The sequence below is a fragment of the Melospiza georgiana genome, chromosome Z (assembly GCF_028018845.1).
Source record: "Melospiza georgiana isolate bMelGeo1 chromosome Z, bMelGeo1.pri, whole genome shotgun sequence".
NCBI lineage: Eukaryota > Metazoa > Chordata > Aves > Passeriformes > Passerellidae > Melospiza > Melospiza georgiana.
The window spans coordinates 73,611,914-73,638,857 of record NC_080465.1 but is presented as its reverse complement, the minus strand read 5'-3'; the positions used below and the strand labels follow the sequence as shown (position 1 = coordinate 73,638,857).

The 26,944-nt window shown below is 41.2% G+C and overlaps 1 protein-coding gene across 1 annotated transcript in view; it reads left to right on the top strand.

Annotated features, from left to right (window-relative positions):
- The window catches only part of UNC13B (unc-13 homolog B), a 206,775-nt gene that overhangs the window by 56,104 nt on the left and 123,727 nt on the right, over positions 1-26,944 (top strand). Inside the window, exons 8-10 of the mRNA XM_058044077.1 lie at positions 7,131-7,353; positions 22,188-22,514; positions 24,399-24,489. Coding sequence (XP_057900060.1) covers positions 7,131-7,353; positions 22,188-22,514; positions 24,399-24,489 — 641 coding nt within the window. The remainder of the gene's footprint in view (positions 1-7,130; positions 7,354-22,187; positions 22,515-24,398; positions 24,490-26,944) is intronic.

Sequence of the window (26,944 nt, the reverse complement as noted above, 5' to 3'; positions counted from 1 at the left end):
CTCTTGCTCGTTTTCTGTCTGCATGTGAAGAATTTGTTTACTGTCAGCTGCACTTCATGCATCAACGCTCCTGTAAATGTAACTTTTTAAAGTGTTTTTTACACTGTCTTCTAGAAGTGCTGGCTCTGAAACATTTCTTGGAGTTGCAAGTTGTGTGTACGGTTCTGAAGTGATTTGAGGGCTGTATGTACTGGTTTGTTGAATCCATGGTACTGAATATGACCTTGGGGCGACAACATGGGTGTTGATAAGTAAAAACTTCAATGTCTTACGAACTTGCTGTGCAGCTTTAGCATGAATTTGTTTTCATCTTCAATTTTAACATGGAAAGGTTTGCTTACTCTTGCAGGATTAACTTCATGGGTGTTTGCCTTAGAATGTCATGAGAGCCCTTAAGCTTTTACCAGTGTGTATATCTGCTTATCTGCCTACTCTTCACTTCACATTGTTTACATGCTCACAGTTTTTCATGCTGTTATTGTTGAAGTGATACTCATCACTGGGTTAACTTTGGTCTGGAAAGGGGGCAGAAATGGAAATGTGAAGTGACTTTTGCGATTTGATTTCCAGAGTTTAGCCTGGAATCAGATACTGCTCTAAGCTGGGCTCTGGTTTCTGAGACATTTGAGTATGCTAGGGAATAACAATGTTTAACTGCTCTTGCTAGGTTGACTGATAAGTATTTTATCTACTTGTGTTAATAAATGCATGATTGCTTATCAATTCCAAGAGTTTATAATGATCTCAGTTTTCAGAATGTCTTATAAACAAACTGGACATGAGGTGCAAGCCCCGACATAAACTTAATGTTGTATTTATAAAGAAAAAGATCCCTTAAATTTTCAAGCTCACAATCTGTAAGGCATTTTAAATACATGAAAAGTATGCTTGTGGTTTGTTTTTTCTAAGCTTTCTTTTTCCATTCCTATTCTTTTCTGCCATTTGTGTTACATGCAGGCAACTGGAGTTATTTCGGATGGGGAGAGCAGCTGAGTACGTAACAGTTTGATTTCTTGCAAGCTTTCTAATCGTATAGTGATGCAGCATGCTCCAGTACAAGGAAAAGTGGAAATATTCATGCATATAGAAAGTCTGTTCCGTTGTATTTTATTTTACTTTTGCTTAGTCTTCATATTTGTGTGGATGGATGGCCGTTCATTTTTTCATTTTTTAGCTTTGTTTTGGTCATGTTTTATATGAGTTGCTTGTGCCTTCTGCTGGAATTTGAGGACACGATGGCATAATTGACTCTTATTCTTGTCCTATAAAGGTGATTCTAGTTTTTTACTTGTGTGTGTCTTTTATGTTGGTCTTCATACCTATGTGAGCCCAAATCAGTGTTTGAAGTAATAGAAAACCACAAGGAAATCTGTAGTCATTGTCTTACTAAAATGAGATAAGGTGGAAATATATTCCAAATACTAAAATAGGAGTAAATCTGAAAGAAGAAAGGACTGTTGCACACCAGTGAGGTTGTAGGTATTGTGTTGTGTTCAGCCTCAGTGGGACAAGTATATCATGGCAAAAGTTTCAGGGCTTTGCTTTCACTAGTGCTGAGGAAAAACTCAGATACTTCAGCTGTGATCTGTAGAGCTGATGCCACACCTGGAGATTGCTGTGTTAAATTCTGGTTATGCTGCGAAATTTTTGTTCTTTGTTCTAGAAAATGTACCTTCACTTGCTGAAGGTGCTACAGATGCTAACAGGCAAGGTTGAGCAAAAGCTCAAGATACAGTGTGTGGCTTCCATAGTCTTTAGAACATGCAAGGGTTGATTTAACAGTCTTAAAGCAAAGGTGTTTGTTCCCTGTGTGTAAGACAAGAATGTGAGTGTTTAGGGAAGCATGCAAAGAAAGATCACTGTGGCTGCCTCCAGCAGGGCAGAGATTTTGCTTCATGCTCTTCCATTTTTGACATAATGGAATTTGTAGAGGATGCTCTTACTGCTTCTGAGCCTAATGTCCAGCTGATGTTACAGTGCATTTCATATGTGGACCTGTTCTGCATTCTAGAAGTCTTCCACTAGTGACTTCCCCATTTCTTCTCCTACAACATTTGTTGTCCTCCTTGTTCTCCTGTCTTTCATCAAATGTAAGTTCTTTGTGCATTGTCAGTGTTGACCAACTCGCTTGTGCTGTCAGTGCTGGATCTCTCAATTGTTTATTCTTGGAGGTGTGGTAGGATAACTGAGAGGTAACTAATCAACTTTTTGACACTAATGTAAGGGAAATGGGATGTTTAGGCATTAGTCAATGGGAAATCTAGGAAGGCTGTGTACATGTATTTCTCCTGTTTATCTGGAGAGTCAGTGTGTGGTTGTTTTGCTTTAAAAGGTACTTGTATTCATGAGGGTCCCTCCATTCCTCCCTCCCCTTCTTCCTTGCGGTGCTGTCCTCTTTGAAGTCATTTTAGCATCCTTACAGTCTGCCTTGGGGCAGTGTTATTGGTGTTTCCAAGTGAGCTCCATTAGCTTGATATATATGAAAAACAATAAAAATGAAAAACATGCTTCTAATTGTAATGTTTAAAAAGCAGCTGAGAAGGAAGCAGCAGAAACAGCATATTGGTAGCTGGAAGACCTCTTCCTGGTGAGAGCTTTATGCAAGAGGAGTGCTGTAGCACAGACTCTTGTTAGTTGGGCAGAGGATGCTTTAGGAAAGAGGCATCTTGTACTGCTGACCTAGTTTCATTTTAGGAAAGGGAAAGGCTTGAAGAAGTAGGGTGGATGTTCAAGGGAGTCTTTGCATTTCAGCCTGTCAGTTCTGTTCTTGGCTGATGGATGTTTCAGCAGCAGAGTATTTTCAAGTGAGAAAAACAGGATTATGAAAGCTCTTAAACTGGAGACTTAGTATTGCAAACATACTGTCTTAAAAATATGCAGATTTCAAATGTATTTTTAAGCTGTGAGGACAATACAATGAACTCATGACCTGCAAAGTTCCATTTAAATAGTTTCTCAAAATCTAGGCAGTTTTAGCATGAAAAAGATACAGAAGAGCCTCAAAATCAGCCTTGTGTGCTTTTGAATTTTTTTTCCTTCCTTCTTACTTCGGTAGTCCTCTTTCAGCTAGTATGCATTTTGGTTATAAGATTTTAGAAAGTGTATTTGTCAGAAGTGACCAGTGGTTCAGTAGATGATGGTGCAGTGGGATCTGAGACTTAAGGAAAGAAGCTATTGGCAGCTATGATGAGAAGAAGTTTAAATGGATGACAGGAGGGGAAGGTGAATTAATTGCAAGGCCCATGGTATATAGTGGGCAGAGACTTTAGCTGACCTGGAAGTTATTCCTTCAGTTAGTACAATTTATTTTCTTCTACCATTATTAACACAGACAAAAGCTGTGAAAAGCTCAGTGCTTGTTTTGGAGAACTGATGAGAGTTTTGCTTTTGTCCAAGATTTTGCTCAAGTTTGTAGAGGATAACTAAGTTTGGGGGACTGGACGTCAGCTCCCAGGGGCTGATGACGCAGTGTGCTAGGAAAAGCAGGAGGCAATTTCAACTGAATACGTTTTGAGAGGAGCTCCTGCTGTGCCTTGGGACCTTAAACCAGGCAAAACCACTTCTTCAAGTGCATTCATCCAGCCATCTCTAATAATTTTGCTGCTAGTTTTCCTTGCTGTCCTGAAGTTTGATGTAAAGAAAGCTGCCAGAGGCTAAAGCAGCCTAGTTGAGCTGGCATAGCAGGACTGTCAAAGTGTTTTTGAGGTCAAGATATTAAAATCTGTATGTGTTCTACCCTGCAGCAGTCATGTTATAACTTCTGGGGGTGGGAGTTAGGGGGAGGAATAACAGTCACAGAAGGTATCTCCTTCCTTGATTTTCCCCATTCTGTGAAGTCCTACTGTGTGATGTGACTGCCCCAATGGGTTTTCTTCTTATGCTCCCTATATGCATGAATATTCGGTGATGAAACATGAACAGCATGCTTCTTTCCTGCCCTGCAGCCTTACCCACAGCTCTCTACTCAGTAGGTCCAGTGACAAAGAAACAATTTTCATCCCTTGACAGCTCTTTGGTATATGTGAAATTTCTCAATCTGGGGTAAAAAAATTACTGGGTTTTTACGTTTATTGTTATGTTTTGTTACCAGTTTTACTGATCTTCTGAGACTGAGGCTAAGCTCCAACTTTGCTTATAGAAGACTTGTTTTATCACCTGTTTGAAGAAAACTTCTTGAATTTATTACACTATGTGTGTTATGAAGCATGTTTTGCTGAAACATGGGCTGTAATGCCTCCATTTGAAGGGGTGTTGCATCCCCAAAGCCACTTCTGCAAGTTCTTGTCAGTCTCTTAATTAAAATTTAAGTGTCAAGTATGTTAATGAATGGGATCATCATTATATGCTGGCATTTCAGAAAACACTTTCTTGCCAAGGTAATGTGTGCTGTAAGCCACATATGGGCCAGGTTTTAATGCTTTTTATCCGGCTGAGCAATGTCTTTGTTTGAGAACACTTCTGTTAAATAAAGTGAGAGTGCTCATAGGGATGTTGCAGTTCCGCATGACTAAGAGTTTTTTGAGTTCACTCTTATTCATGAGTTGAGGATTTCTGTCTGATATTAACATCTGTGGATGCTGTTAGATTCATGGGGCATACATCAGAGAAAAAACATGTTCCTGCCTCATCCTTTAAACATGCCTCAGGGAGGCATTTTGTGTCGTGACCTCAAAGAGGCTTCCTGCTGCTATAAACCAGTAAGAAGTCTGAGAAGTTGTGGTGTTAGCTTTTATAAACGTATATGCTCGAAATGTTTGATTAACATTTATGCTAATCAGCTGTTTTGGGATGTTGCTTAGAGATACTGGGGTTTATGTCAGAAATCTTCCTTTGATAGTGCAGAGGTGAGATGTGATGACTGGTGAACAAATCCAGATAGTGCTTCTGCAACAGTCTGATTCATTTGGAATTCTCTGAGCCTGTCAGCTGGTCAGAGTTGCTGACCCATAGAAGCAGTGTTCTGCTTCCTAATAAACATAACTGTGTAAATCTTTGCGCTCCCAGTATTAGTGAGTCACTGGATTCAGCTTTTTTCACCCATAATTTTACTACTGGTTTGTATTTTTTGTTACACATTTGAGGCTAGCTAAATTGTTTATTCCTAAAGCTGTTGGTCTGGTGACTTTTACCAGATCTTAAACCTGTATCTCACTGAGGCTGCCTTCAGCCTCTACAAGTCCTGTGATAATTATAGAGCCACAGCTGAAGAACTTTCCATCATACCAGAGTTACTTAGGCTTTACCTTAAATGACAGTTACATCTGATGGGACAAAGAAATTAGTAGAGCAGTAAAGTGAGGCATTAAGAGAATCTTTGGAGCGGTGTGTTTTCTGTCCAGTAGAAGTAATTATTATTCATTAGATGGCAATGGCTCAATGTTGAGCAGTAACAATGGCATTGCTCAGCTGAATAATAGCTTGTTATTCTTGTGAGGTCAATATAAGCCTTGTGATTGACAAATAGATCAGCCTTTGCTCCACAGGCTGGAAGTTTGGTGCTCCTCAGTGGAGTTTGGCATATGAAAGCATTTCTGTGTAGTAAATATTGAATATTTTTCCTAAGCACTGAGCTGGGATAAAATTGATGGACACTGTGCTTTTCATAAAGCTGAATACAGCAGCATATGATTGATACTCCTTTCTATTCAATTGACTAGAGACTGACAAGAGCCCTGCAGCATTTAAACTACTAAAAGGCAGGAGGCTTAACTCCATTTTCGGTGTGGACAATCAAATTGAATTGTTTCCACTTCAGAGTGTAGAGCAGGGCCTTTTCAAGTGGCCCATATTTTGCAGATGTTTACTGCTGTTATTCTTTTCTCCTCTTCCATCCACTTTAGAGTGATAATCTTACTATGTTGTGAAAGAACTGAAAAAATCACCAAGAACAAATTTTACCTCAGATTAAAACAAAATGGAAATTGAGTTAAGGGTATGGGAAGCACCCATGGAAGAAAAGGGGGTTCCCTGATGCTGCATTCCATCTACTTGGAATTTCAGCACTTAAATGCAGGATTCTTTAAGGATCTGGCGTGTAAGGAGCACTCTCACTTCATTGTTCAGCCTCATGATGAATGACTATGTAGGACACACACCACTGGATAACCTACCAGAGAGGGCTTTAATTTGATTGTCCCTTTTAGACAGACTTGGTGGCAGAGAGAATGAATAATGACTGATTATTTTCTTTTGTTACAAGCATGTTAATGGTGCACTCCACTGCCTTATGGTGTGTGTATTTCACTTTAAGCTTGCAAAGATAACCTTGCATCCTGCACAGCCACACACAGCCATATATTTTTCATACCTTACCTCACTATAACTTGGCATTCTCCTTTCCTGAAGGATTACCAAGCAGAAATGTTGCTGCAGGGAGAGGGACTCACTGGAAAGGAGTTTTTTCATTTGTGAAGGTTATAGTTAGTGTTAAGTACTGTGCTTAAGCAAATTTACCTTTATGTGTTAAATGTAGCAATTTCCCCCTATAACAGGTAGTGTAATTGTTTATAGGCAGAACTGCTCTCCCAGTTCTTCTGATTTTCATACTGAGTACATTCCATTAATTTCTCTTAACTTAAACTAATACTTCAAAAAAAAAAAGAAAAAAAAAAAGCATTAAAAAAATCCAGAAGCACAAAGTTCTGGGTAGGAGTGTTGAGTAGAAAGGACAGAAGTATTACAGTTTAAAGGTTGAAAAGTTTTCAGAAAGAGCTCCTTTCCGCAAAGTTTTTGAGTTTGTGGTTTTTTTCTCTTTTTGAATATCTAAAGGTTCATTTTGGCAGCTGCAAAGTACCTGAAATTTTGGGTGCTGGGGTTTGTTTGATTATTTTTTTGTTGGGGGGGTGAAGGTGTTTTGTTTTAAATACAGATGTCTTAATCTACCTATTAGTAATGATTAAAGAAAAATAAACTGTAATGGGAAGGGGGGAAGGGAGGGTGAGGATCTAATCACTGCAGTTCCTTGGTGCACACTTGAGAGAACTGAAGGTTATAGCCAGCTCCCAGATGGAGATACAGCCACAGCAGAAATAGTGGTTTTTTTTGGTCATTCTTCCAAAACTAAACGGGCTCCACTGTCCCAGCAAGGCAACTTGACAGAGCTGTGCCCTTAAACTGCTTTTGTCTCTTAGCCTTTGAAGATGCTGACAGTGCCGTGGATGACCGGGACAGCGATTACCGCAGTGAGACGAGCAGCAGCCTCCCGCCTCGGTACCACAGCACGGTGCAGCCCAACGCCTCCGTGCACCAGTTCACGGGCCCGGCCCGCCTGCAGCAGCAGGGCGTCCTGCGGGATTCCTGTGCCGACTCCCTCCACAGTTATGATCTGGACTATCGGGACCATGTGGCCGCCAGGTGAGTGCTCTCTGACGGGCAGCTCTCCTTGCCCTGTTGTTCTTCCACTGCAGACCGTGAAGGTACCGAGCTGGCAGAGGAGGGCAAATCAAGGGCTCTGGAAATCTTCTGGTAGGAAGGTGTTACGTGTGTTGTTGACCCTGGGATTCGGCTGTGAACCAGGAAAAACCCGTGAGGGTATGTGTTACACCAGATCTGGCAGTTTAGGGAGTCACCTTAACAGATATGCTCAACTTCGGGTCATTTGCTCTTGGCTGTACTTTCCCCTTACTCTCTGAAGGCTAGAATAGTGGATAGTTGCTTGTTCTGGTGCCCTGGGTGTTCCTCTCAAGCCAGTGAAACACATTCTAGCAGAGTTATCCTATTGGGAGCTTCTTCCTTGGTGCAGATTTATTTTCGCTTCTGGATTAGCTCCAGTTCTATTACATCTGCCAAAACAATGTATTCAAGAAGGAAGTCTGTAACAGATTAGTTGTTGGATTTTTCTTTCCTTCTGTTCCTGTTACCATTTAACACTGTTGAATGGTGTGTTTTCTCTTTCATACTTTCAGCTGTATGAAAGATAGTTTGTTTGCTCTGATTTTTTTTACCATAAATTAGTAGTGTTTTTTCACAAGTGTTTTTAGCTTGTTGAAATATTGAGCATTGCTGCACTAACTTACCGGGATCATTGGCTGTGAGCTAGAACTAGTTGTGCAAGGTGAAAGCAGAAGGTTTTGGTCAGCTTGCTGAGTGTTTCTGTAGAACGGGCTAAGCTGCTACTTCTGCCTTTGGTGAGGAAGGAAGAGGCACTATCACAGTTAGAAGTGCAGAGTTCTATTTGTATTATAACTGATTTTTTTTTGCCTTACCTCTCTTGGTGTGAATGTTCTTGTTTTCTAAAGTCTGAACCTAAATTCACTTATTATCTTGGGTGACTGAGGTTAAGTTTTGCCCTTCTTGATGTATGATCTTTAATAGTAAAGGGTGAAGTTTAATGGTAACATCTAATGTTGTTACTGTTACTGAGGTTTCAAGAATAGAAGCAAATGTGCCAACAAAATGCATTTCCTGCAGTATGATGTGTCATTCCTAGTGCTCTATTCCTAGTTCATTAAATGTCTTATATATAAGCAAGTTATTCCCTTTCCCATGTGAATCTGTGGTAAAATTGCTGAAGATCTAATTGAGAAGATGAGCTGAGGCTTTTTCTTTTTGGAAGAGCTGAGTTGAACAGTGATGTTGGACCCCCAGTCAGGGGAAGCTAATGCTGGTGACATATTTTTGGAGTTGTGTGATTTCTTGGAGTGGTGTTGACAATACAGGTAGTTTTTCATCGCTCACTTTCCTAGGAGTCAGTGTGTATGTGAATTTTTATCTGTATCTAAAAGATAGAGGTGTTTTAAAGACCTTCTAAAGAACCACTGCTGGTTTGAATTTTTAGAGAATACCAAGCTGGAATATATTTCTTTTTTTCCCCCCAGTTTCCTTAAGGTATTGATGTGAAAGGATCTGACTGATAAAATTTACTTGAAAACTGTGAGCTTTGTAGTTTCCTATGGTCTAAAATTATTTTCAGTCCAGAAATGCAGATCCTCAATGGTGATCTGAGAGTTCCTGTTCCCATGTGCATTTTCCACATGCCCAACAAGATTCTTTGCTACATATTTGATCTTATAAAATATGCAGATAAGCTTTCCAAAGAGGCTATGTGGGATTCTTTTACTTACCAGAAAGGTATTTCCAACAAGCTAGCTGAAAAGAAGCATGTGGGTAGATCTGAAATATTTTCAAAACAAAGTTGTAGCTGAGTATTGCAGGAACAAATTGTATTTGACTTTTGTTCCTAGTAGCTCTCAGTGCTGTGTGCCAGGCAGTCACCTGATGAAATCAGTGTTCCTGGCAGACTGCAGCTGATGGTTGCTGTGAAAATGAGGGCTTGTAGGAGGGTCTCCTGGGCAGACTCAGAAGAACCAGACAAGAGCCTGCTGAACTGTGCAGAAGGTTGTCAGTGCCGAAATGCCTCAGTTGAAAGTGTCTGTTCTAGCACCTGAGTTTTTTTCTTACAATGTTTGGATGAACAAGTTCTACTTCTCTTTATTAGCTGTTACATGTGATCATATTCCTGTGATTGAAGTAATGTATTTTCTTCCAACCTCTCCTAAGGATGACAAGCAATATTGTTATGTGTCCTTGGAGTGTGTTTTGCTGCCAGCAACCAGTTTGGCTTCAGAAGAGCAGACATCTTTCCCTCAGTTTTGGTTTGTGGGGGTTTTTTTTCTGTTTGTTTGCATTTTGTTTTGTTTTGTTTTGGTTTTTTGTGTGTTGGTTTGGTTTTTTTGTTGTTGTTATTTTTTTTTTTGGTTTAAGCACTAACTTTTCTTTGCAATGCTCATTTTCTTTAACTGTTTGTCCTTCATACCTCCCTAGTCTTACTCAGTATGATAGCATAGATTCCACTATGAGAGTCCACATCTGAGTCTTAAGATCTGTCAGATGAGTGGGTTGCCCTCCCTGCCTGTTTCCCCAGTGTTGCTGCTTTGAAGTGTTCTTGTGGTACATTTCAGCTGATATTCGCTGTTTGCCTCAGCTGTTTTTAGGTCTGCAGTAGTTAAATGCTGGGCTGATGTCTTTTTCTCCTCTCGTGTGTTGGGTTTCTCATCATTATTTCTAATAAAAGGGATGCTTTGTAAAAGAGCAGGGAAAACACATACAGGAAAAGAAAGAAAGAAAAGAAATTTATAAAGATTAGAAAGAAAAGTCATTTTCTTTATGCCTAAATTAGTACATTTTTCGGTTCAGCATTTACAGATAATGGCTCTTCAGACATTCATGTAGCATCCATTGTCTTCAGCTGAGCTCTGGAAGGGCTTGATCCAGTAACTGTGGTGGCCCTGGGAATCTTTTGAAAGAAAATTATTTCATTTACTGGCTTAAAATAGTGAGCAAGAAGTGTGATAAGTGTTGTATAACAGTACAACTGTGTATAACAGGATTCATTTAAAGTAAGGAGCGTCTTTCCAATTAGTATAAGTTAGCAAATACTGTTGGAAATGCAGCACTAAAGCAGCAGTAGAAAATGCAATGACCCATCTCTCTTTCAGGACTGTCCCATCTGTATCCTATCCTGGCATGCTCCATGCAGCTCTCATGGTTAAGACTCTTGGATTAGCAGTATCCATAAAATTCCTGCTATCTTTGCCCTTCTCTGGCGCTAGGGGGTCAGGGGCACACATGCCCTCATGCTCCTCAGTTCTCAGCAGTGGATGACGTGAGGCAAAGCTGCATCTTTCAGATGATCATGTTGATGTTTTTGCATCCATTTTCTACCCGTTTGTTTGTATCTAGATTGTATCAGAAGCTGTCCTTGTGAGGTTTAGGTGAAGAAGTTTCCTTGCTGCTACCCTTGGGGCTGTTGAACGATTGAGATTATCCTGCTGACCAAGGGATAAGAATTAATCCCAAAATCCCAAGGGTCATTTACTTGGGTTTCTAGAAAGCATCAGATTGTTTCAGCTTAATTGCTGCAGCTTAATCCATTCTCCCACAATGCACAATTATAAATTGCTGGATCTGTTCAAATGTGTTATAAATGGGAAATACAGATCCTGAAAATCATCTGGGGCTTATGATGGGCTAATATCCAGCACCAGTGTTTGGATTTTCCTTCTGGTCCAGTAACAGCTCTGAGAATCTTAATTTTGTCTTGTTTAGGGGCACCTTGAGGCCTTTAGCTGCAGCAAGAGTTCTCCCAGCAAAGAAGAATGGTAAAATAGCTGAAACTCCTCTTGTTGCTCGTGCCCACAGTTTACGTTTTGTCTCCTGTCCTCACTTGCCTGGGGTCCAGTGGCTCCTAAGTCTCCAGATGAAATCTCTGCTCTGTTGCCACCTCTGGGAGGTAGAAGGTCCCTGAAGGCTTTATGAGTACTGCTAAAACAAAGTCTGCAGCCCAGGGTGACCGAAATGCAGGCACAGCATAGTGGAATGGTGCACGTGGGCACTGCATCTCAAAGTAGTCCTGTTGCTGCAATAAGTGACTTCTTTTCAGCATGCCTAAAAAAGCAACAGCAGAGTACTGGTACTGCCAAGGCTGTGTGCCCTCACTTGATCACAAAAAGCTGTTCTCCCTCAAAAAGGCATTTCTAAATTTTGTGCAGACATAACCGATGGAATCTCACAACCCATGCTGCTTTTTTTGACTATTTGATTGAAGTGTAATGGTGGCAGATTGGAAGGTTTTCAATTTTGTTATTCCTGAATGTTTCTGATTTTAATTTTCGTTTATTTAATGCATGTTTTTCCATTACTATTTTTTCTGTCCTTCCTATAGCTTTTTTTAAAACTGTTATTTTTCCCTTCCTATTTTTTTTGCTGCCTCTCTTCCTTTCCCTCCCACTCCCTTTATTTCTCATCTTAGACAAGGATCTCTAGCTAGAAATGAAAGAGTCAGGATCATTCCATTTGACACTGAAGATGGAGAAGAAGAACAGGACAATAACTATGAAGAGCTAGGAAAACTGTTAATAGAGGATTTCCTAGAAAAAAATCATAAAACTAGAAGTTGGCATGAGAAAAATGGGAAAAAGATACAAACTCTCTCAAAAAGAGAAAATTTAAATCACTATGAAAGATCAAGATACTGCCAAAATGTGTGTCTGGAGCCAGGGTCTGTAGATGTCCCTAGATATCCTCAGGAATATGATACAATTGATAGAAGAAGGAAAAAGAAACTGCGATACAGTTTTGAAGAGAGGGAACGAATAAGCCTGCAAAGAAATGGAAGTCTGCAGTTTCCTGAGGAGAAAATAGTTTATTTCAATGGTGTGGAAGCTGATTCTGAACCCATTGATGATTTCCCGGTATATGATAGAGTTAGAAAATATACCAGGAACTGTGAAGGGAAGGGGTTGCCTGCTTATCCAGTCTTGCGCCCATACAAAAATGGGTTAATGGTTAAAAGTGGCAAGTTGCCCAACAGGCAGGGGATGAACTGTGAGGACTCACTTCACCTGAGTAACAGTGAGGACATGAAACACATGAGGATGCTAGAGAACACTTTTATGCCTGTTGATGTCCTTGAGGAATTTGATAGCAGTGCTTCTGATGAGTTCCAGTACTCGCCTGTTTCAGATGAGGAAATGGGGGAACTTTCAAGAAGATGGTATGATTCTGACATCAGCCATTTGAGAAACATAACTGCTAATTTCCCTGCAAATATGGGCTCCCAGTCAAAAGATGGCACTGATAAAAACCATAAAACTAAAGAGAGCAAGCGTGATCATCCTGTGCAAGACTTAACACTGTCACCTGTTGAGGAACCCAGTGAGGAGTACATAGATACAATGGATGAACTTCAGTGTCTGGTAGAATCAGTCTCTGAATATTTGGCTGAAAAGGAGGAAGAAATCAGCAAATTTGGTACATTGCCAGAAACAAAAAAAAATGTTGAGAATGTGCCACTGAAGCAGGATAATGCTGATAATACAGCAGAAGATAAAAAATCTGAGCAGACCAAACATCTTGCTGCAGAGGAGAGTACCAAAGGCAAATCTGAATCTCTTCCGGACTTGTCAGGTGTGAAAAATACAGTGAATTCCCTCTTTAGCTCTTTCACAGAGAAGGTAGGGTCAAGCACAAAGCAACTCACAGCATCTGTTGAAAAACTTGTGTCTTCCACTCCAGAGAGTACAGAAAACAAAAACTCATTAGAAGGTGGAATCTTGAATGTATTTACCAGTAAGGCTAAAAGTGAGAGTTCTGCTTCTGGAGGGGCAGCAGATAGTAAATCTGACACCAAGTTCTCCATTCAATCTTTGCTACCATCCCAGGTGAGTGGTGATAAAAGAGCCCAGAACACAAACTCCAGCAAGCCAGAAACCACTGGGACAGACAGTAAGGCTTCTGCACCACATCCTCCCCAGCAAACACAAGGAAATTCTGGCGACAGCCAGCAGAACCAGCATTCAGTTGTGAATTCAGTTCTAGGCATGTTTAATCCTTTAAAGATCTTCTCTGAGAAGGAAGTGCCAAAACAAGAAGTCACAAAAGAGGAGCACACCAAGGACAGCCATGCTGTGAAAGCTGAGGAGGCAAAAAGGAGCGAAGCACCATCTGGACAGATGTCAGCCAGGACCAGCAGCACTGTTCTAGAGGCACAGAAAAGTGAGACTAAAAGTGAGGCAGAGGTAAATGCAAGTAGCACTTCTGTGTCTTCCATCTTTGGCAGGCTCACAAACTCAGTCAGTTCCTTCAGTCTGAAAGCCAATCTTGATGGTCTCTTGGCTCCAAAGCAGCCAGATGTGCCACCAAAGCAACCAGATATGCATCCTATTACAAGTCAGCCAGGTGCCGCTTTGGTAGGGGGTGCACCCATGGCTAGGGACCAGCCTCCTGCAAATCACCCAGAGGATCAGCATCCTGCAGGCCATGGACTGGCAAACAAGCAAAACAGAGGTAATGTGGAACCTAAGTCACAGCCTCAAGATCAGGGTACAGTGTCTGAAAGCTTTTTTAGCCCACTCAAAAAGTCTTTCAGTCAATTGTTACTTCCTTCTGCTGAACAACAGAAGAGAGAAGGTACATCTGAACATTTTAAAGACCATAAGTCTGAGGAGGATATAAAACAAAGTAGTTCATCAAAGGAAGAGCACTCATTTCCTTTCACTGGAAAACTTCCTTTTATCAGTGGGCTAGGTTCATCAGCAAAGCAAGAGCAGAAGAATGAAAAGGGAGGCTTTATGTCATCATTATTTAAATTTTCTTCTGCAGAAAATCTAGCACCTACACAGCATCAAAAAAGTCATCAGGGTTCTAGTAGCAGTTCCCTGCATGAAAGCAGAAACAGTAATTCAGGAAATGCTGTTTCAGTAAAATCTAGCTCAGTTCCAAATTTATCAGACAATAAGGAGGAACTTTTACAAAGGAGAAACATGGCTAAAGAAAACCTATCTACTGTCCAGGTAAACAGAGAAAAACACCAGGATAGTGCCTCTGCTACCTTTAAGGCCAAAGAAGAGCAGCAAAAATCTAAGAGTACTCAAGAAGAACCTAGAAATGTAAAAGGAGGACAGATGAAAGAGGGAGTAAATGTAGCAGACTTAAGCAAAGGCTCAGTTGAATCCACCTCTTCAGCCAAAGGGCCAGAAGCTCCAAGTGCAGATGGTACTCAGAAGAAGCACACAACAGGTTTTCTTTCTGGCTTTCTTCACATTTCTTCAAATGAAAATACAGCCAATAATCAAGATTCAACTGTTAAAAGTGAGGGTGATAGCCAGAAAACCACTTCTCCTGGATTATTTTCTGGCTTATTTAGGTTTGCCTCAAATGAAAACTTGTCTGAATGTAAGCAAGAGAAGACAAAACCAAATTCTCTGGGCTTCATGAAGCTTTTTGATAGAGGTGAGGATTCTAGCTTGGAGACGAAACCCAGTAACTCGGGAGCGGCTTCTGACAGTCAAAGCAGCACTGGAGAAAAGCAGGAAGCTTCCAGCTTCTTAAAAAATCTGCTGCCAAAACCAAAGGAGAATCAGGATAATGTGAAAACAGTGGAATCTTCCACTACTGGCCACCTATCCAGTGCAAGAGTAAATGAAACAACTGAGCCTCATGTTCCTCACAGTGCACATCCTGTGCTCCCTGAGGCCCTAAATCTGCAAGCCAATGTACAGGACTTGTCTGGAAAGCCTGTAAATAGCAGGCATATTCCTCACCAGGGTGCAGAATCTAAAATTCTTCCAACTCCTTTAAACAAAGGATCAAATGAATCACTCAATTTGACTAATAAAAGCTGTAACTCTACAGAGCAGTACTCAGCTTATCAGGAAACAAGGAGCCATTCTAGCTTTGAATGGGAATATGAAACGGGGGGACTGGCTGACACTCATGGAATAGCAGTACCAGTTTACTACGTATTAAACCAGAACCCTGTTCTGCCCCCTCAGTTCTTGGACTGGCCTGAAAATGATATGGTAATGAATCTTTGTAAAAAGGATGGGAATGCAAATGTGATGGATTGGCAGACTAATGCCAATTTTGATGGACAGAGTCTAGATTTAAGTGCGATATCATATGAATCATTTGACCAGTTAATGTTCCAAGACATTTGTTTGGAAGAAAACGATGCATGGACTGCTAATTCTCTCAGTGAAAGTTACAGTAACTTTCAGCCCTTTGAAAGAGACAACAGTTACTCATTTGAAGAGTTGCCCATGGATTTGAGCTACTCCTCTGGCTGTGATGGAGCAATGTGGACACTAATTGACCAAGACACTTTAAGTATGGATGAAGGCTTAATGTACTCATCCTATAGCAGGGAGTATCAGGAGTGGATAATGATGCTTGAGCAGGGCGTGTGGTGGCCATCAGAAGATGGTGATTGTGGATACTACATGTACAGTGACAACCAGTATGTGTATTCCCTGCTCACTGATCCCACTGGACAGTATGTCTACGTGTGTGCTCCTGAAACTTACTCCTACATGGACTGCTGGGATTATAATTTCCAGATGGATTCTATTCCAAGAGCTGTGCTGGAAGACAGCACAATTGCTGTTTGTGGTTTCAAAGTGCCTCTTGGCAGTGAAGATGAACTGTTTTGGTTTGCTGAAGAAGAGTGTCTAGATGATTATACAACAAATAAACCCCTGGATTTGTCAGTAGCTTTGCAGAGGAGCGACCAGCTAATGAACATGAATTTGGAAACTTTTTCACAAATGTTTGAGGAGTCAATTTATTATCAGAGAGAGCAGCCATTAGATTTTTCAGGTTATAAACTTCAAAAACTAAAAGTGGATTTCAGACCTGAGAAGGAAACCCCGAGTCATTCAGAGGAGCCTCCATTAACCCTTGATCTCAGAACACATTCTAGGGCATCTTTCAGTAAATCTCTGAGTAAGGAATCCCACACCAAGGAAGTTGGTAAGGCTGTCCCAGTGACAACTTCTGGGAGTGGGTCATCAGGATTCTTTGGATTCCAGCTGTTTCAGTCTACTCCTAAAGCTGAAGAAACTGCAGCATCTACTGAAAGAGTAACAGAAGCAAAAAAGACTGAGGAAGATAAGAAAACACCAGTGAACAAAGTTAGCTCCTTATTTTCTGCTTTGGGTGGACTAATTGGAAAGTCTACAAGCCCTGGCTCTGAGACATCAGAAGATTCTACCTCAAAGAGAACAGACACACGGTCAAAACCATCTGAAAGTAAGGCTGATATTTTACCACTTACACCAAATAAAAAGTTAGATGAAGAACAGACTGGGCAGAAGTTTCCTGTTACATCAGAACCAAGAAGAAATACTTCATCAGAACTTAATTTGGAGGCTGCTAGAAACGAAAAGCCAGAATTACACCGGACTGAAAACATCCATGTTGTAAAACCAGGATTAACAAGATCTCCTTCTATACTGAGCCAAACTGCTGCAGATGGCAGGCCCATACGGGAAGAGAGACCTGTTAAAGCAGCTCCAGCTTCCAGGCGTCTGGAAAGGCATGCAGCCATTAATGAACCAAGTCAGCCACAGCCAACTCCGAGCCAACCAGCCACTGAGCCTGAGGAGACATTATTTAAAAGTGCTCTGAAATTGTTCAGTCTTGGAGAAGATTCTCCTGCAACCTCAACTGCCAACAAACCCCAATCTTCTGGATTTTTTGATTTCTTTAAAACACAAGTAAGCAAAGTGCCACAGCCATCACCAGAACTGGAGAAGAGGCAAAGTAATAAACCAGAAGAGGTGAAACAGCCAGAACAGAAGGAAACCTCTGGCATCTCATCTTTATTTGGATCCCTTGGAGATCTCTTCAAAGTGGAGCCTGTGTCTTCTCAACCAACCTCAAGTCCTACTACTCTGCCAAAACCCAACAGCAGGACTGTGACTGAGCCAAGGCAGAAACCTGAGAAGACTGGGAGTCTTCAGAGTGCCAGTATGCCGTGTCTGTCCTCCACCCCCAAGGAAGAGGTGAAAACAGAAGGCATGGACAAGCAGGTCTCTCTTAGCCCCAGGGTGCAAGAGGAACAACAAAGTAAAAAATCTGAGGAGTCTCCTGGAAGTAAAAAAGTGCCTCTTGGAAATGTTTCACAGAAGCCAGTGAGTGTAGGTCCCAGAGGAAGCCAGCTGGGCCAGCCAGCCGGGCAGCAAAGCAGCACACCCACGGCCACACCAAAGCAACAGGGAGGTCGTGTGGGAGACACAGCTAATAGGGCAAAACCAAAGCCAGACCAGACACCCAAAGAGTCGGGTTTCAGTTTGCCATTCAGCTTCTCTGATATCACTGTTCCAAAATCCCAGCCCGCCAGTAAGAGCATATTCTCTTTCTTCACTGGATCCGATGAACCAAAGCCTTCAGCGCCTGCTGCTGCTCCTGCTGGTGGGAAGCAACAAGAAACAGAGGGGCTGTTTCATCTGCCCTCCTTCTTCTCCAGTGGTCCAGCTCCTGAAAAGAGTGTACCTCAGAGAAGTACTAGTTTTAGCTTCTTCAATTTGACATCCTTTTTGGATGAAAAGCCACCAACTACTCCAGGGCAGGAAAAAACAACTAAACCAGTGAATTCTAAGCCACCAACTGCTCCCAGACAGAAGAGTAATACAAAACCAACTAAAACAGTGAATGCTAAACCACATACTAAGCAAAGTGTTCCCACTGACTCTGGTGTCAAAACCAGCAGTTCTACCATGCAAAAAGATGCAGACAATAAAAAAGAAGTTGATGATATTATTGCAGCAGTGACTGGCAAACAAACATCTAATGACCTCATAATCCCAGAAAATAAATCAGAAAAGCTGGCAGTGGGCAGTGTAGAAAGTATTGCTGCAGTAGCTGAAGAGAGTGGCTTAGAAAAACTTCCACAGACCAGTGGAGAGAGTGACTTAGGAAGACTTCCACAGGCCAATGAAGAGAGTGGCTTAGAGAAGATTGCGCAGGTCAATGAGGAAAGTGGCTCAGAAAAGCTTCCACAGGCCAGTGAAGAAAGTGGCTTAGGAAAGCTTCCACAGGCCAAGGACACTGCCGTAACCAGCCTGTCTGCTCCTGGCCCTTGCCTTCAGACTCCCACTGTGCAGGAGGGTTCTCGGGACCAACAGAGTATTTCCCCAAGGGCAGAAGAAAATGCTTTGGGTAATGTGGAGAAAATGGACAGTGTTGCATTTCCTACTGATGAAGGGCCTTATTCTTCCAAAGAGCAAACTTCTGAAAAGGTTGATCATAGTGTGGCCTCAGGTGAAAAGATGGATTCCCAGGGTCTAAATGACTTAAATAGTATGAGTGACTTGAAAAATGAAGTGGTGTCTGAAGAAATACGTGTACAGAATGAGTTCCCAGAACAAAAAATACCTGAACAAGTTGACAGATTACAAAGGGCACAACAGCCACATGTTCCTCCTAAAATGCCAGAGGCACCTAATTTGCAAAGCAAACCAAAGGAACCTGAGAGTGATAAATCAGTTCTGGATTCTTCAGTTGAAATGTTTTCCAGTTTCATGACAAAAATGAAACCACCTAAAACATTTTCTGGTTTCTTTTCTCAACCTCAAGCTACTGCACCTCCACCTGCACAGAAGAGGAGCTCCTCTTTCTTTGGTTTCTCATCCCTCCCAAGTGGCCCAGCACCAGCTTTCACGAATGATATATTTGGCATCTTCAAAGGTCCAAAAGAATCTCCAAAAGAGATGCCTCCAAAATCCACCCCTAAACCTCAAAGCACTGGTGTGAAAGATGTCACTGGGTCTGTTTCAGCAAAAGACTCTAGGGAGCCAGAAAATACAGCTGCAGCCAGAGAGTCTAAAAGAGATGTCTCTACCTCTGTGAAGAAGGATGTAATAGCTGCTTCGACAGAAAAGAACTCCACAGAAGAGTCTCCTATGAAAACAGAAATTGAGGAGAAAAAGAGCTTGGAAACCTCTAAAGAGGAACCTTTGAGTGCCACTCCAGAAACAGGAGTCTCTAGTGAGAATGAAGCCCTTGAGGTGCTGCAGCAGGACAGTGAAGCACAGCCCCCTGAGGTGGTAGATGCTCTGCCATGCCAGTCTGATCTCAGTGGTGCAGGTGATGCAGTGCAGACTGAGGCCACTGGCCAGGCTGATGTAGGTACTTTCCAACCAGCTGTGGGGACTTCAGGTGTAGCAGAGGAAGAAGCTGCTCCTGCAGACGAGGCAGCCTCTGACATCCTTCACACTGGCTCTACTGATGAGCTCGCACTGGAAATGGAAGCCCAAACTAACAGGGCAGACACAAACCTTTCCCAGTTAGATGAGAGTGCTTCACTTGAATCAGAGCCTGCTGTTACAGGGGATCAGGGCAATGCTGGTATTGATCAGCAGGACTTGACCAGTAGTAATGATAGCAAACCCACAGCTCCAGCTGATGAGCCCAGTGTTCATCTGCCTGAGCTGAAGGAAGAGAAGACAAGTGAGGTAGAAAAGCAAACTGCTGAACAGGAAAAGCATTTAACAGTTGAGGGGATGCCTGTAGAAGCGATTGCTTCCAAATCTGACTTGAAGAAACAGGGTAAAGCTAATAATGTTGCTCCAGATGCAAGCAATAGTAAACCTGTCTTTGAAATACCGAGCATACCCAGTTTGCCAAAATTCGGCTTTATGTCATCTTCTGATAGCGGAAAACCTTTTGGGTCATTCTTCTCTCAACAACCACCTTCTGCTAATAAAGCAGGAGCAGATGAGGGCCTTGTGTCCAGTTTTAAGAAACTCTCTATGTCTCTGTTTGAAGGAGGTGGTGAAGAAAAGGTGAGTAAGCCAGAGAGTGCCCCAGGAGCAGTATTTGGGAAAAAGCTAGATTTCTCCTTTCCCTGGCAAAAAGACATCAAGGAGACCTCTGCCAAAAAGGAACCACATGTACCACCACAGGCTTTGTCAAAACCAGATGACAAGGTGTTAGGAACAGTCAGTTCAGAAGAAAACTCAAAATCTGCAGTCTCGGATCAAGTGACTGATGCAAATATAGAAGTGAAGTTGTCTTCAAAGCAGCCTGACGCTGTAGACAATGAACGTTCTGAAGAGCCATCTGGTGCAAACACTGTTGATGATGCATCCAACAAAGAGCTGGGAGAGAAGCTTGACAAAGAGTCGGAAGATCAACAGAATGTGATTTCAGGTGAACTGCAGAAAGAGGATCAGGCAGAGGAGCATGTGCCAGAGAAGCCTGAGGAGAAAGAAACTGGGCTTGATTCTGCTCCTGATGGAGCAGCTCTGCATCCTGACACACTGGCTGCAGATCTGCATGGCGTGGAACAACTGAATGAGAAAAGGCTAGTTACAAATGAGGCATAATAAATGGGATTTGACCATTTATAATGCAATGCTGCAGCAGTAGAGAGTGGCCTTGGTGTCTGATGTTTGTAGCTCAGTCCCAGTCCCCTCCCAGTGTTTGTGGTTTCGCTGGTGGCTGTCACAGACAATATGGCAAACTGCAGTCACTGGTTCCATACAAGCTTTTAGACCATTTCTCCCCTTTTCCCACTCCTTTTCTGTAAGTGTAATTGAATTTCTCATGTTCTTATAGTGTGTCCCACTGAACAAGATGTTCTTAGCAGGCTAATTTCATCAGCCTTTCAGAAGTTATAATCTTTGTGTGTTAATTCTGCTGCATACAATTAACTTTGCTTCCTTGTTTAGGAATAATATTACTACTGTATTTGCTAAAAAAAAAAGTAACAGGTAGAATGTATTGGTAGGGAGGAAAATTTTGTTCTCAAAATGTAAGGTAAATGTTTTAAATTTTAGAGAGAAATTTGACTTACTGATGATAAATTATAGAACTACTTAGGTTTACTTCATGTTAATGAATATATTAAAACACTTTCAGAAATATCAGTGAAGATATTCTAAAGCTTGGTCTTCCTAAAATTGGTGCAAAATTTATTTCATGCAGTTATGAAAGTCCCTAGAGGAAGATACCCATATTTCATGAGTGCAATGAGTCCTGTGCATGTGCCAAGTTATAGTTGCCCTTAAAAATCAAAACAGAGCCCTGCTAAACTTAAATTTAAGTATATATATAATTCTATGTAATGTAAGTGAAACTTGTTCCTCTGATCATACAGTTGCAGCTCTGCACTCACAGAACTTCCTGGCTCCAAATTCTTCCAAGACTGCAAGAGAAAAATATGAGTGTTGCTTAATTCTTGGCCATAGTTTTCCTGACTGCATGAGAAATCTCCATCTGCTGTATTTTGTTTGAGGATTCTAGGAATTCAGTCCTGAAAGTGGTGTCTTGAATCACAGAGGTCACACCCCTATGTTTGGCTTTTCTTTGAAAAATTTTTCTGTTTTTGTAAAAGATTGTAAGTTAAAGGTCTTGACAGTCTTAATCTTGACTGCAACATATTTTATCATAAACTTTTAATGCATAAAAGTGAAGTTAACTTTATTTTTTAACAACAGTCACCTTAAATAGATGTGATAAAGACCCCCAATTGCAGCAAAACTGCAGAAGACAGAAGCACTTTCACTCTGAATTGCTGTGTTTCCATTCTTATTCCTATCTGGTTATTAGAATATCTTCACTGCAGTTTGTAGCTGGTGTAAGGTGAAGCAGTACTTGGTGCAACAAAGACCAATGTATAGAGCATATGCGAATGTGTGTATATATATATTTGTATATACACAAAAAGTAAATATGGTCTATATACTGGTAGATTGTGTATGAAGTATTTCTACTGCCTACCAAACTTTTGAGGTTCACAAATCTATAGTTACATAATAATCATAAGAATATAATAGTTAAATATGACTTCATAGCATGCCTTTTCACTAATATTTAGTGTACTGCTCAGTTTTTTACATGTGCAGGTTGTTTTGTGTTTTTCCAAGCCACTGTTTTTTCTGATGGACTTTCTTACTCTCTCACAGTCCTGCTGGCAGTAGTAGATACGGCTCCTCTTGCAATGTCAGCCAGGAAAGCTCTCACCTCAGTGAGCTGGAACATTCCCATGAAAGTGCCCATGGCTCTGAGCAGGAGGATGATCACCAGGAAAGGCAGTCAAATCACTCTTACCACAGTTTGAGCAGCTACCAGAAGGATGGTCAGGCGTGGCTCAAGGAGCAAGAGGAGCCTCATGGCAAAGGAGAGGGGGAGAAGGTCTGCAAAACTGAGGAAAAGCCTGCAGACCATTCTGCAGCTAAGTTACCTCTGGAACTTGAAAAGCCCAAGGATGTTGATGCAGGAGTCCAAATGAGGTAGGTGAAGCTATTACCAATTTATTTTCAGCTAGTTCAAAGAGGATTATTCTGTTTGCTGGACATTGTTCTTGCAGCCTCTTCTGACAACTGAGTTGATGTTGTTGGTCTGTGAAACATCTGTTGTAGAGGACCAGTTACTTATGGGACATTGGCTAAGCTGAAGCTACGTTTGCCTTGTGTGCAAAGAGGCACACTTGCTAAAACTGTGGTTTTTGTGTGTGTGTAAAGAGGAACAGCACTTTGGAGCTCATTTGGTGGATTTTCCTGTCTCTGGTTTGATGAACATGCCCCAGCCCCTAAATAGTTGCTTCCATTGCTCATGTAGGATCAAGTTTATGCCTGAACAACCAGGAATTGCATTTTCATGGTTAGAGCTTCACTGGTTCCATTCTTGTAGACTACCACCATTGGAGTGAGTGTTATGTAGTTGTAAGTTGTAGAGAATTACAGCATGAATAGACATGTTGGTCTGACTCACTGTGGGAGCTTTTCTTGTCCTTGTACTTTGGCTTTCCAAGCTGTCAACAGTACTGAAAACAGGCTTCAAAAGTATGTAATATAAGTTTGGGAGAGTAGAGTACTGGGTTTTGCACAGGTTTTATAGAAATTTCAAATTTCACTACTTAAATTTGAGAGTGACATTTTTCCTTGAGGTAATCAAGTCATTGCAGCCCCTGTATGTGGTTTTACTTTCAGAAGTATGAGGTATTTTTTTTAATCTAGTGCAGTTAGACCCATGGGAAGATGTCTGCCTGTCTGTACCCTTTGGAGGGTACATCTGGTGTCACAGTGCTTGGATGATAGAATTAACTGCAGGAGTTCATGTGTAGGCAAGCCTTACACTAAAGATGAAAAGAGGAAAACAAGACGAGAGAAGTGTTAAACTGTTTTTAAACTCTGATTCACTTTCCTCTTTTCCTAACAGAGCAGCAGGAGTCTTGTCCCAGAATGGCTGGCCTATATTTGTTCACAGGAAGGGTTATTCACATAGTCTATTTCAGGCTAATTTAGGCATCTAACTTGGATGCTCCTGCCTCACTGGCTCCCTTTCTCCCCACCCTCTGGCAGTGCTCTCCTGTCTCCGTGGAATAGTCATGGAACAGAGCTCTGAGTGTTGATCCCTAGAGCTGCACCTGAGCTACATCTGTAGCATGGATGTGTTTTGGTCTCATCTATGGGGTTGTTTTATACACTCAGCACTGTGGGGCAGGTGCTTTGCAGGCAGGAGGTGTTTGTTTTTGTGATTTACACCTCAGCAACATACAAAAGCAGGAATGCAACCAAAGGCCCAAGGTATCACAAGCTTAGGGACTGCAAGATGTGCTTTGGGCACTGAGGTGGTACGTTGGTGACAGATCTGCCTGTCCTCTTGAAAAGCTGTAGGAAGGAGTGGAGAGACAGAGGTTCAATGCACAGAGGAAACTAAGGGCTGAGCCCTGTTGCCAGTGTTTCCAATAAAGAAGGGCTGTACATTTGCAGCAGGAGGAGTAGGAAGGGGCAGTGGCTAGAAGAAAACTGCAACAGGCATGGAGGTATAAAATCTTCCATCCACCTCTTTATATTTGTAATTACGGTACCATTGTGTTGCATTGGCTTGGTCTGCTGTCACTGACTGCTTTCCTCATATTAGCACAAACATCATCTTCCTCCTGGGTTCAGATTGTGTACAGATCATATCTTTCAGCTCATCAGTTCCCAGGGTGGCTCCTGAGTTTAAGGAAACCTTTCGTTTAGCTGCTCACTTCCCAAAGCACATGCACAGCTGTGCTGACTGGAGCCTGTTGGTTCCTTCAGAGCTGAAGCTGTAACCAACCAACCAGAATCTTTAATGCTACAGGTAAGTATCTTCCATGTAGTGATTTCCTGTTTCTTGCTTTTCAGCTACCAGGGTGACATCGAGCCACCACCGTTTCCTCCAGCAAGAGCCCGTTGGATTAGAGCCATTAGCAAAGTCCGACTCCAGCTTCAACAGGTAGGATGGAGTATTGCTTCTCTCCTTTTCTGAGCTGCTGTGGCCCAAGATTTCACTTCTTCTTCACTGCAAGGCACCTCTTACAGTTTTGATGTTTTGCAGACAGAAATAGTATTGAATGTATTGTGTAGGACTGCAGCATGTTGTGATGGTTTTAGGGCTCTCTGGTTCTACCAGACATTTTTAACATTATTGTGTGGAACTAGAGCTGAATATCAGAAAATATGCAGAAGCTGAGAAATCAGCTCTGAATTTGTAAATAATAACAGTGTCTAGGACTTAAGTGGTTTATTCTAAATTGTTTGAAATTAAGACTTTTTCTCAAGGCAACTTGAGGATAGCTTGTTAGTTTAGTAGGAGTTATCTGTATTATTTGTCGTGTGAAAATGTTCCTTGGGAAACTTTGCATCAAATATTTTTATATATACTTATTGAAAGTGGGTGTATAGTAAGTCTTGGTATTTCCATCTCATGAAAGTAAGATTTAAAAATAAATAGTCTTGATTTGGGAAGTCAAAAGGAAAAGGTTGTGACATTTTCTATAACAGTATAAACACTCTTGTTTTAGAAAACACTGTTTGAGAACCAAAAAAGTTGGATTAAAAAAAAAATTCTTATGATTTTATCCATCTATATGCCCACAGAAAGATAACATATGGTGTTCATGTTCTCTAGATTTTGCCTGCTAGCCCAAGTGCAGAGTTAATATATTTCACTTAGAAATACTACTTTCTTCTAGAGATGACTTGTTTTGTTTTTATAAAAGATTTTACAGTATCTGTCACAATCAGGACTTTCTCTTGTGGATTTTTGCAAATTTTCAAGAACTGATTGTTGTTGTTACTTTGCATCTTGGGAGGCAAAATAGATTTTCTCTTGTTTTATCTGGATTGTAAATGCTTTTTCATCTAACAATGGCTTCACTTCTGAGTAGAGAGGATTTGGATCAAAAACTCTCAGTATGACATGGAAAGTGAAGAACACCGCTAGTATTTAAGAAGAAATGAGCTTCTGCTATGATTTTGTAGAGTATGCAAACAAAACAGTTTAATTCTCTACCATATGGAAAACAAGTGCACAGACAAGGGACAAGAGATTCCACACCACCTATCCATGGATCTCTCTCTTTTTCTGAGAGAGTAGAAGGGCCATAAGGTGGTTCACCATTGGTTTGTGATTCTGCTGAATTGGAAGGATAACATGCTTTGGGATGATACTGAAACAGTAGTTTAGTTTGTATAGCAAAATGTCATTATTTGCTTTGCCTTGACCACTGCTGACGACTATGGATCAAATTTTCCCTTAAACCAAAAAACGTAGGAATTGGAGCTTTCTGGGAGGCTGCTCTGGGGCTTAGCTGCCTTTTCTGTCCCAAGACTTTTCCTTACCTCTGCTCTAGTCTCTCTTGTTCCATATAAATCCATGTCTCGTGATTAGGACAAGGAATACTGGAATAATAACTGGCTACTGCAAAAACAGGACAAAGCCCCACTTGCACTTCTTGTGTTAACTAGATGACCCTTTCTCTTTTAGTCTTTTCTTGACAGGATTTTTAGGCACTTTCCATCAGCCTGGCTTTTTTTTTATTCTCTCTCCTACTCATTTCTTTATTTTCCCTGAAGTGCAGTGTCTAAAGCTGAATGTAGAAATCCAGCTGCAAGCCTGCTCATGTGCACTATAGGGCAACCAAGACTTTGTTCTCCTGTCTGTGGTCCTGATATTCCAGGATATGCTGGCTGTCCTGCTGTGATGGTGCTTTTTTTATCACAGGCTATTACTGATGTATAGTTAGCCTTTTACGCTTTGCAGAACTGAGGTTCCTTCTGAAAAAGAGTTTTGTCTGTTGTTGCATAGCCTGTCTTGGTGTTGGATTACAGCTAAATTATGACTTTGCCTTGTCCTTACAGAAGATGTTTTTTGTTGTTTTTTTTTTTTTCTATTTTGTAAGCACTTTGTTGTCTGTGTCTTCTTTACCATTTACTCGAATAAATAATTCAGGTTGTCTGTGACAAAACCAAAGCTGATGGCTTGTGAGCTACCAGAGTTGCCTGAGGGATCTTTCTCCATACGTTCTTTGAATTTGGCTGCCATGATTATCAATTTTTTACCAGTATGTTTGCATCTATTTTAACAGCTTCATCCAGATCACAGAGTATAAAGGTTCTATTATTCTCTCTCTACCCCTTAGAATAATTTACCTTGTCATAGAAGGAAGTTAATGCATTTGACACAGTTCTACTCTTGATGAAACCCTGCTCACAGTTATTTCTCTCCTTTTCATGTTCTAGAAGATTTGCAAATAATTTGATTATTTGTTCCAGTCTTCAATCCCCAGGGACCTGGAGTGTGTGAAGTTAGTGCTTTTATAATTATACAAGGCTTTCTCTTATTATTTTTTAAGCATAAATAGTTGCTTTGTCTTTTTCAAATCTTCAAGCGTGTTGCCTGTTTCTCA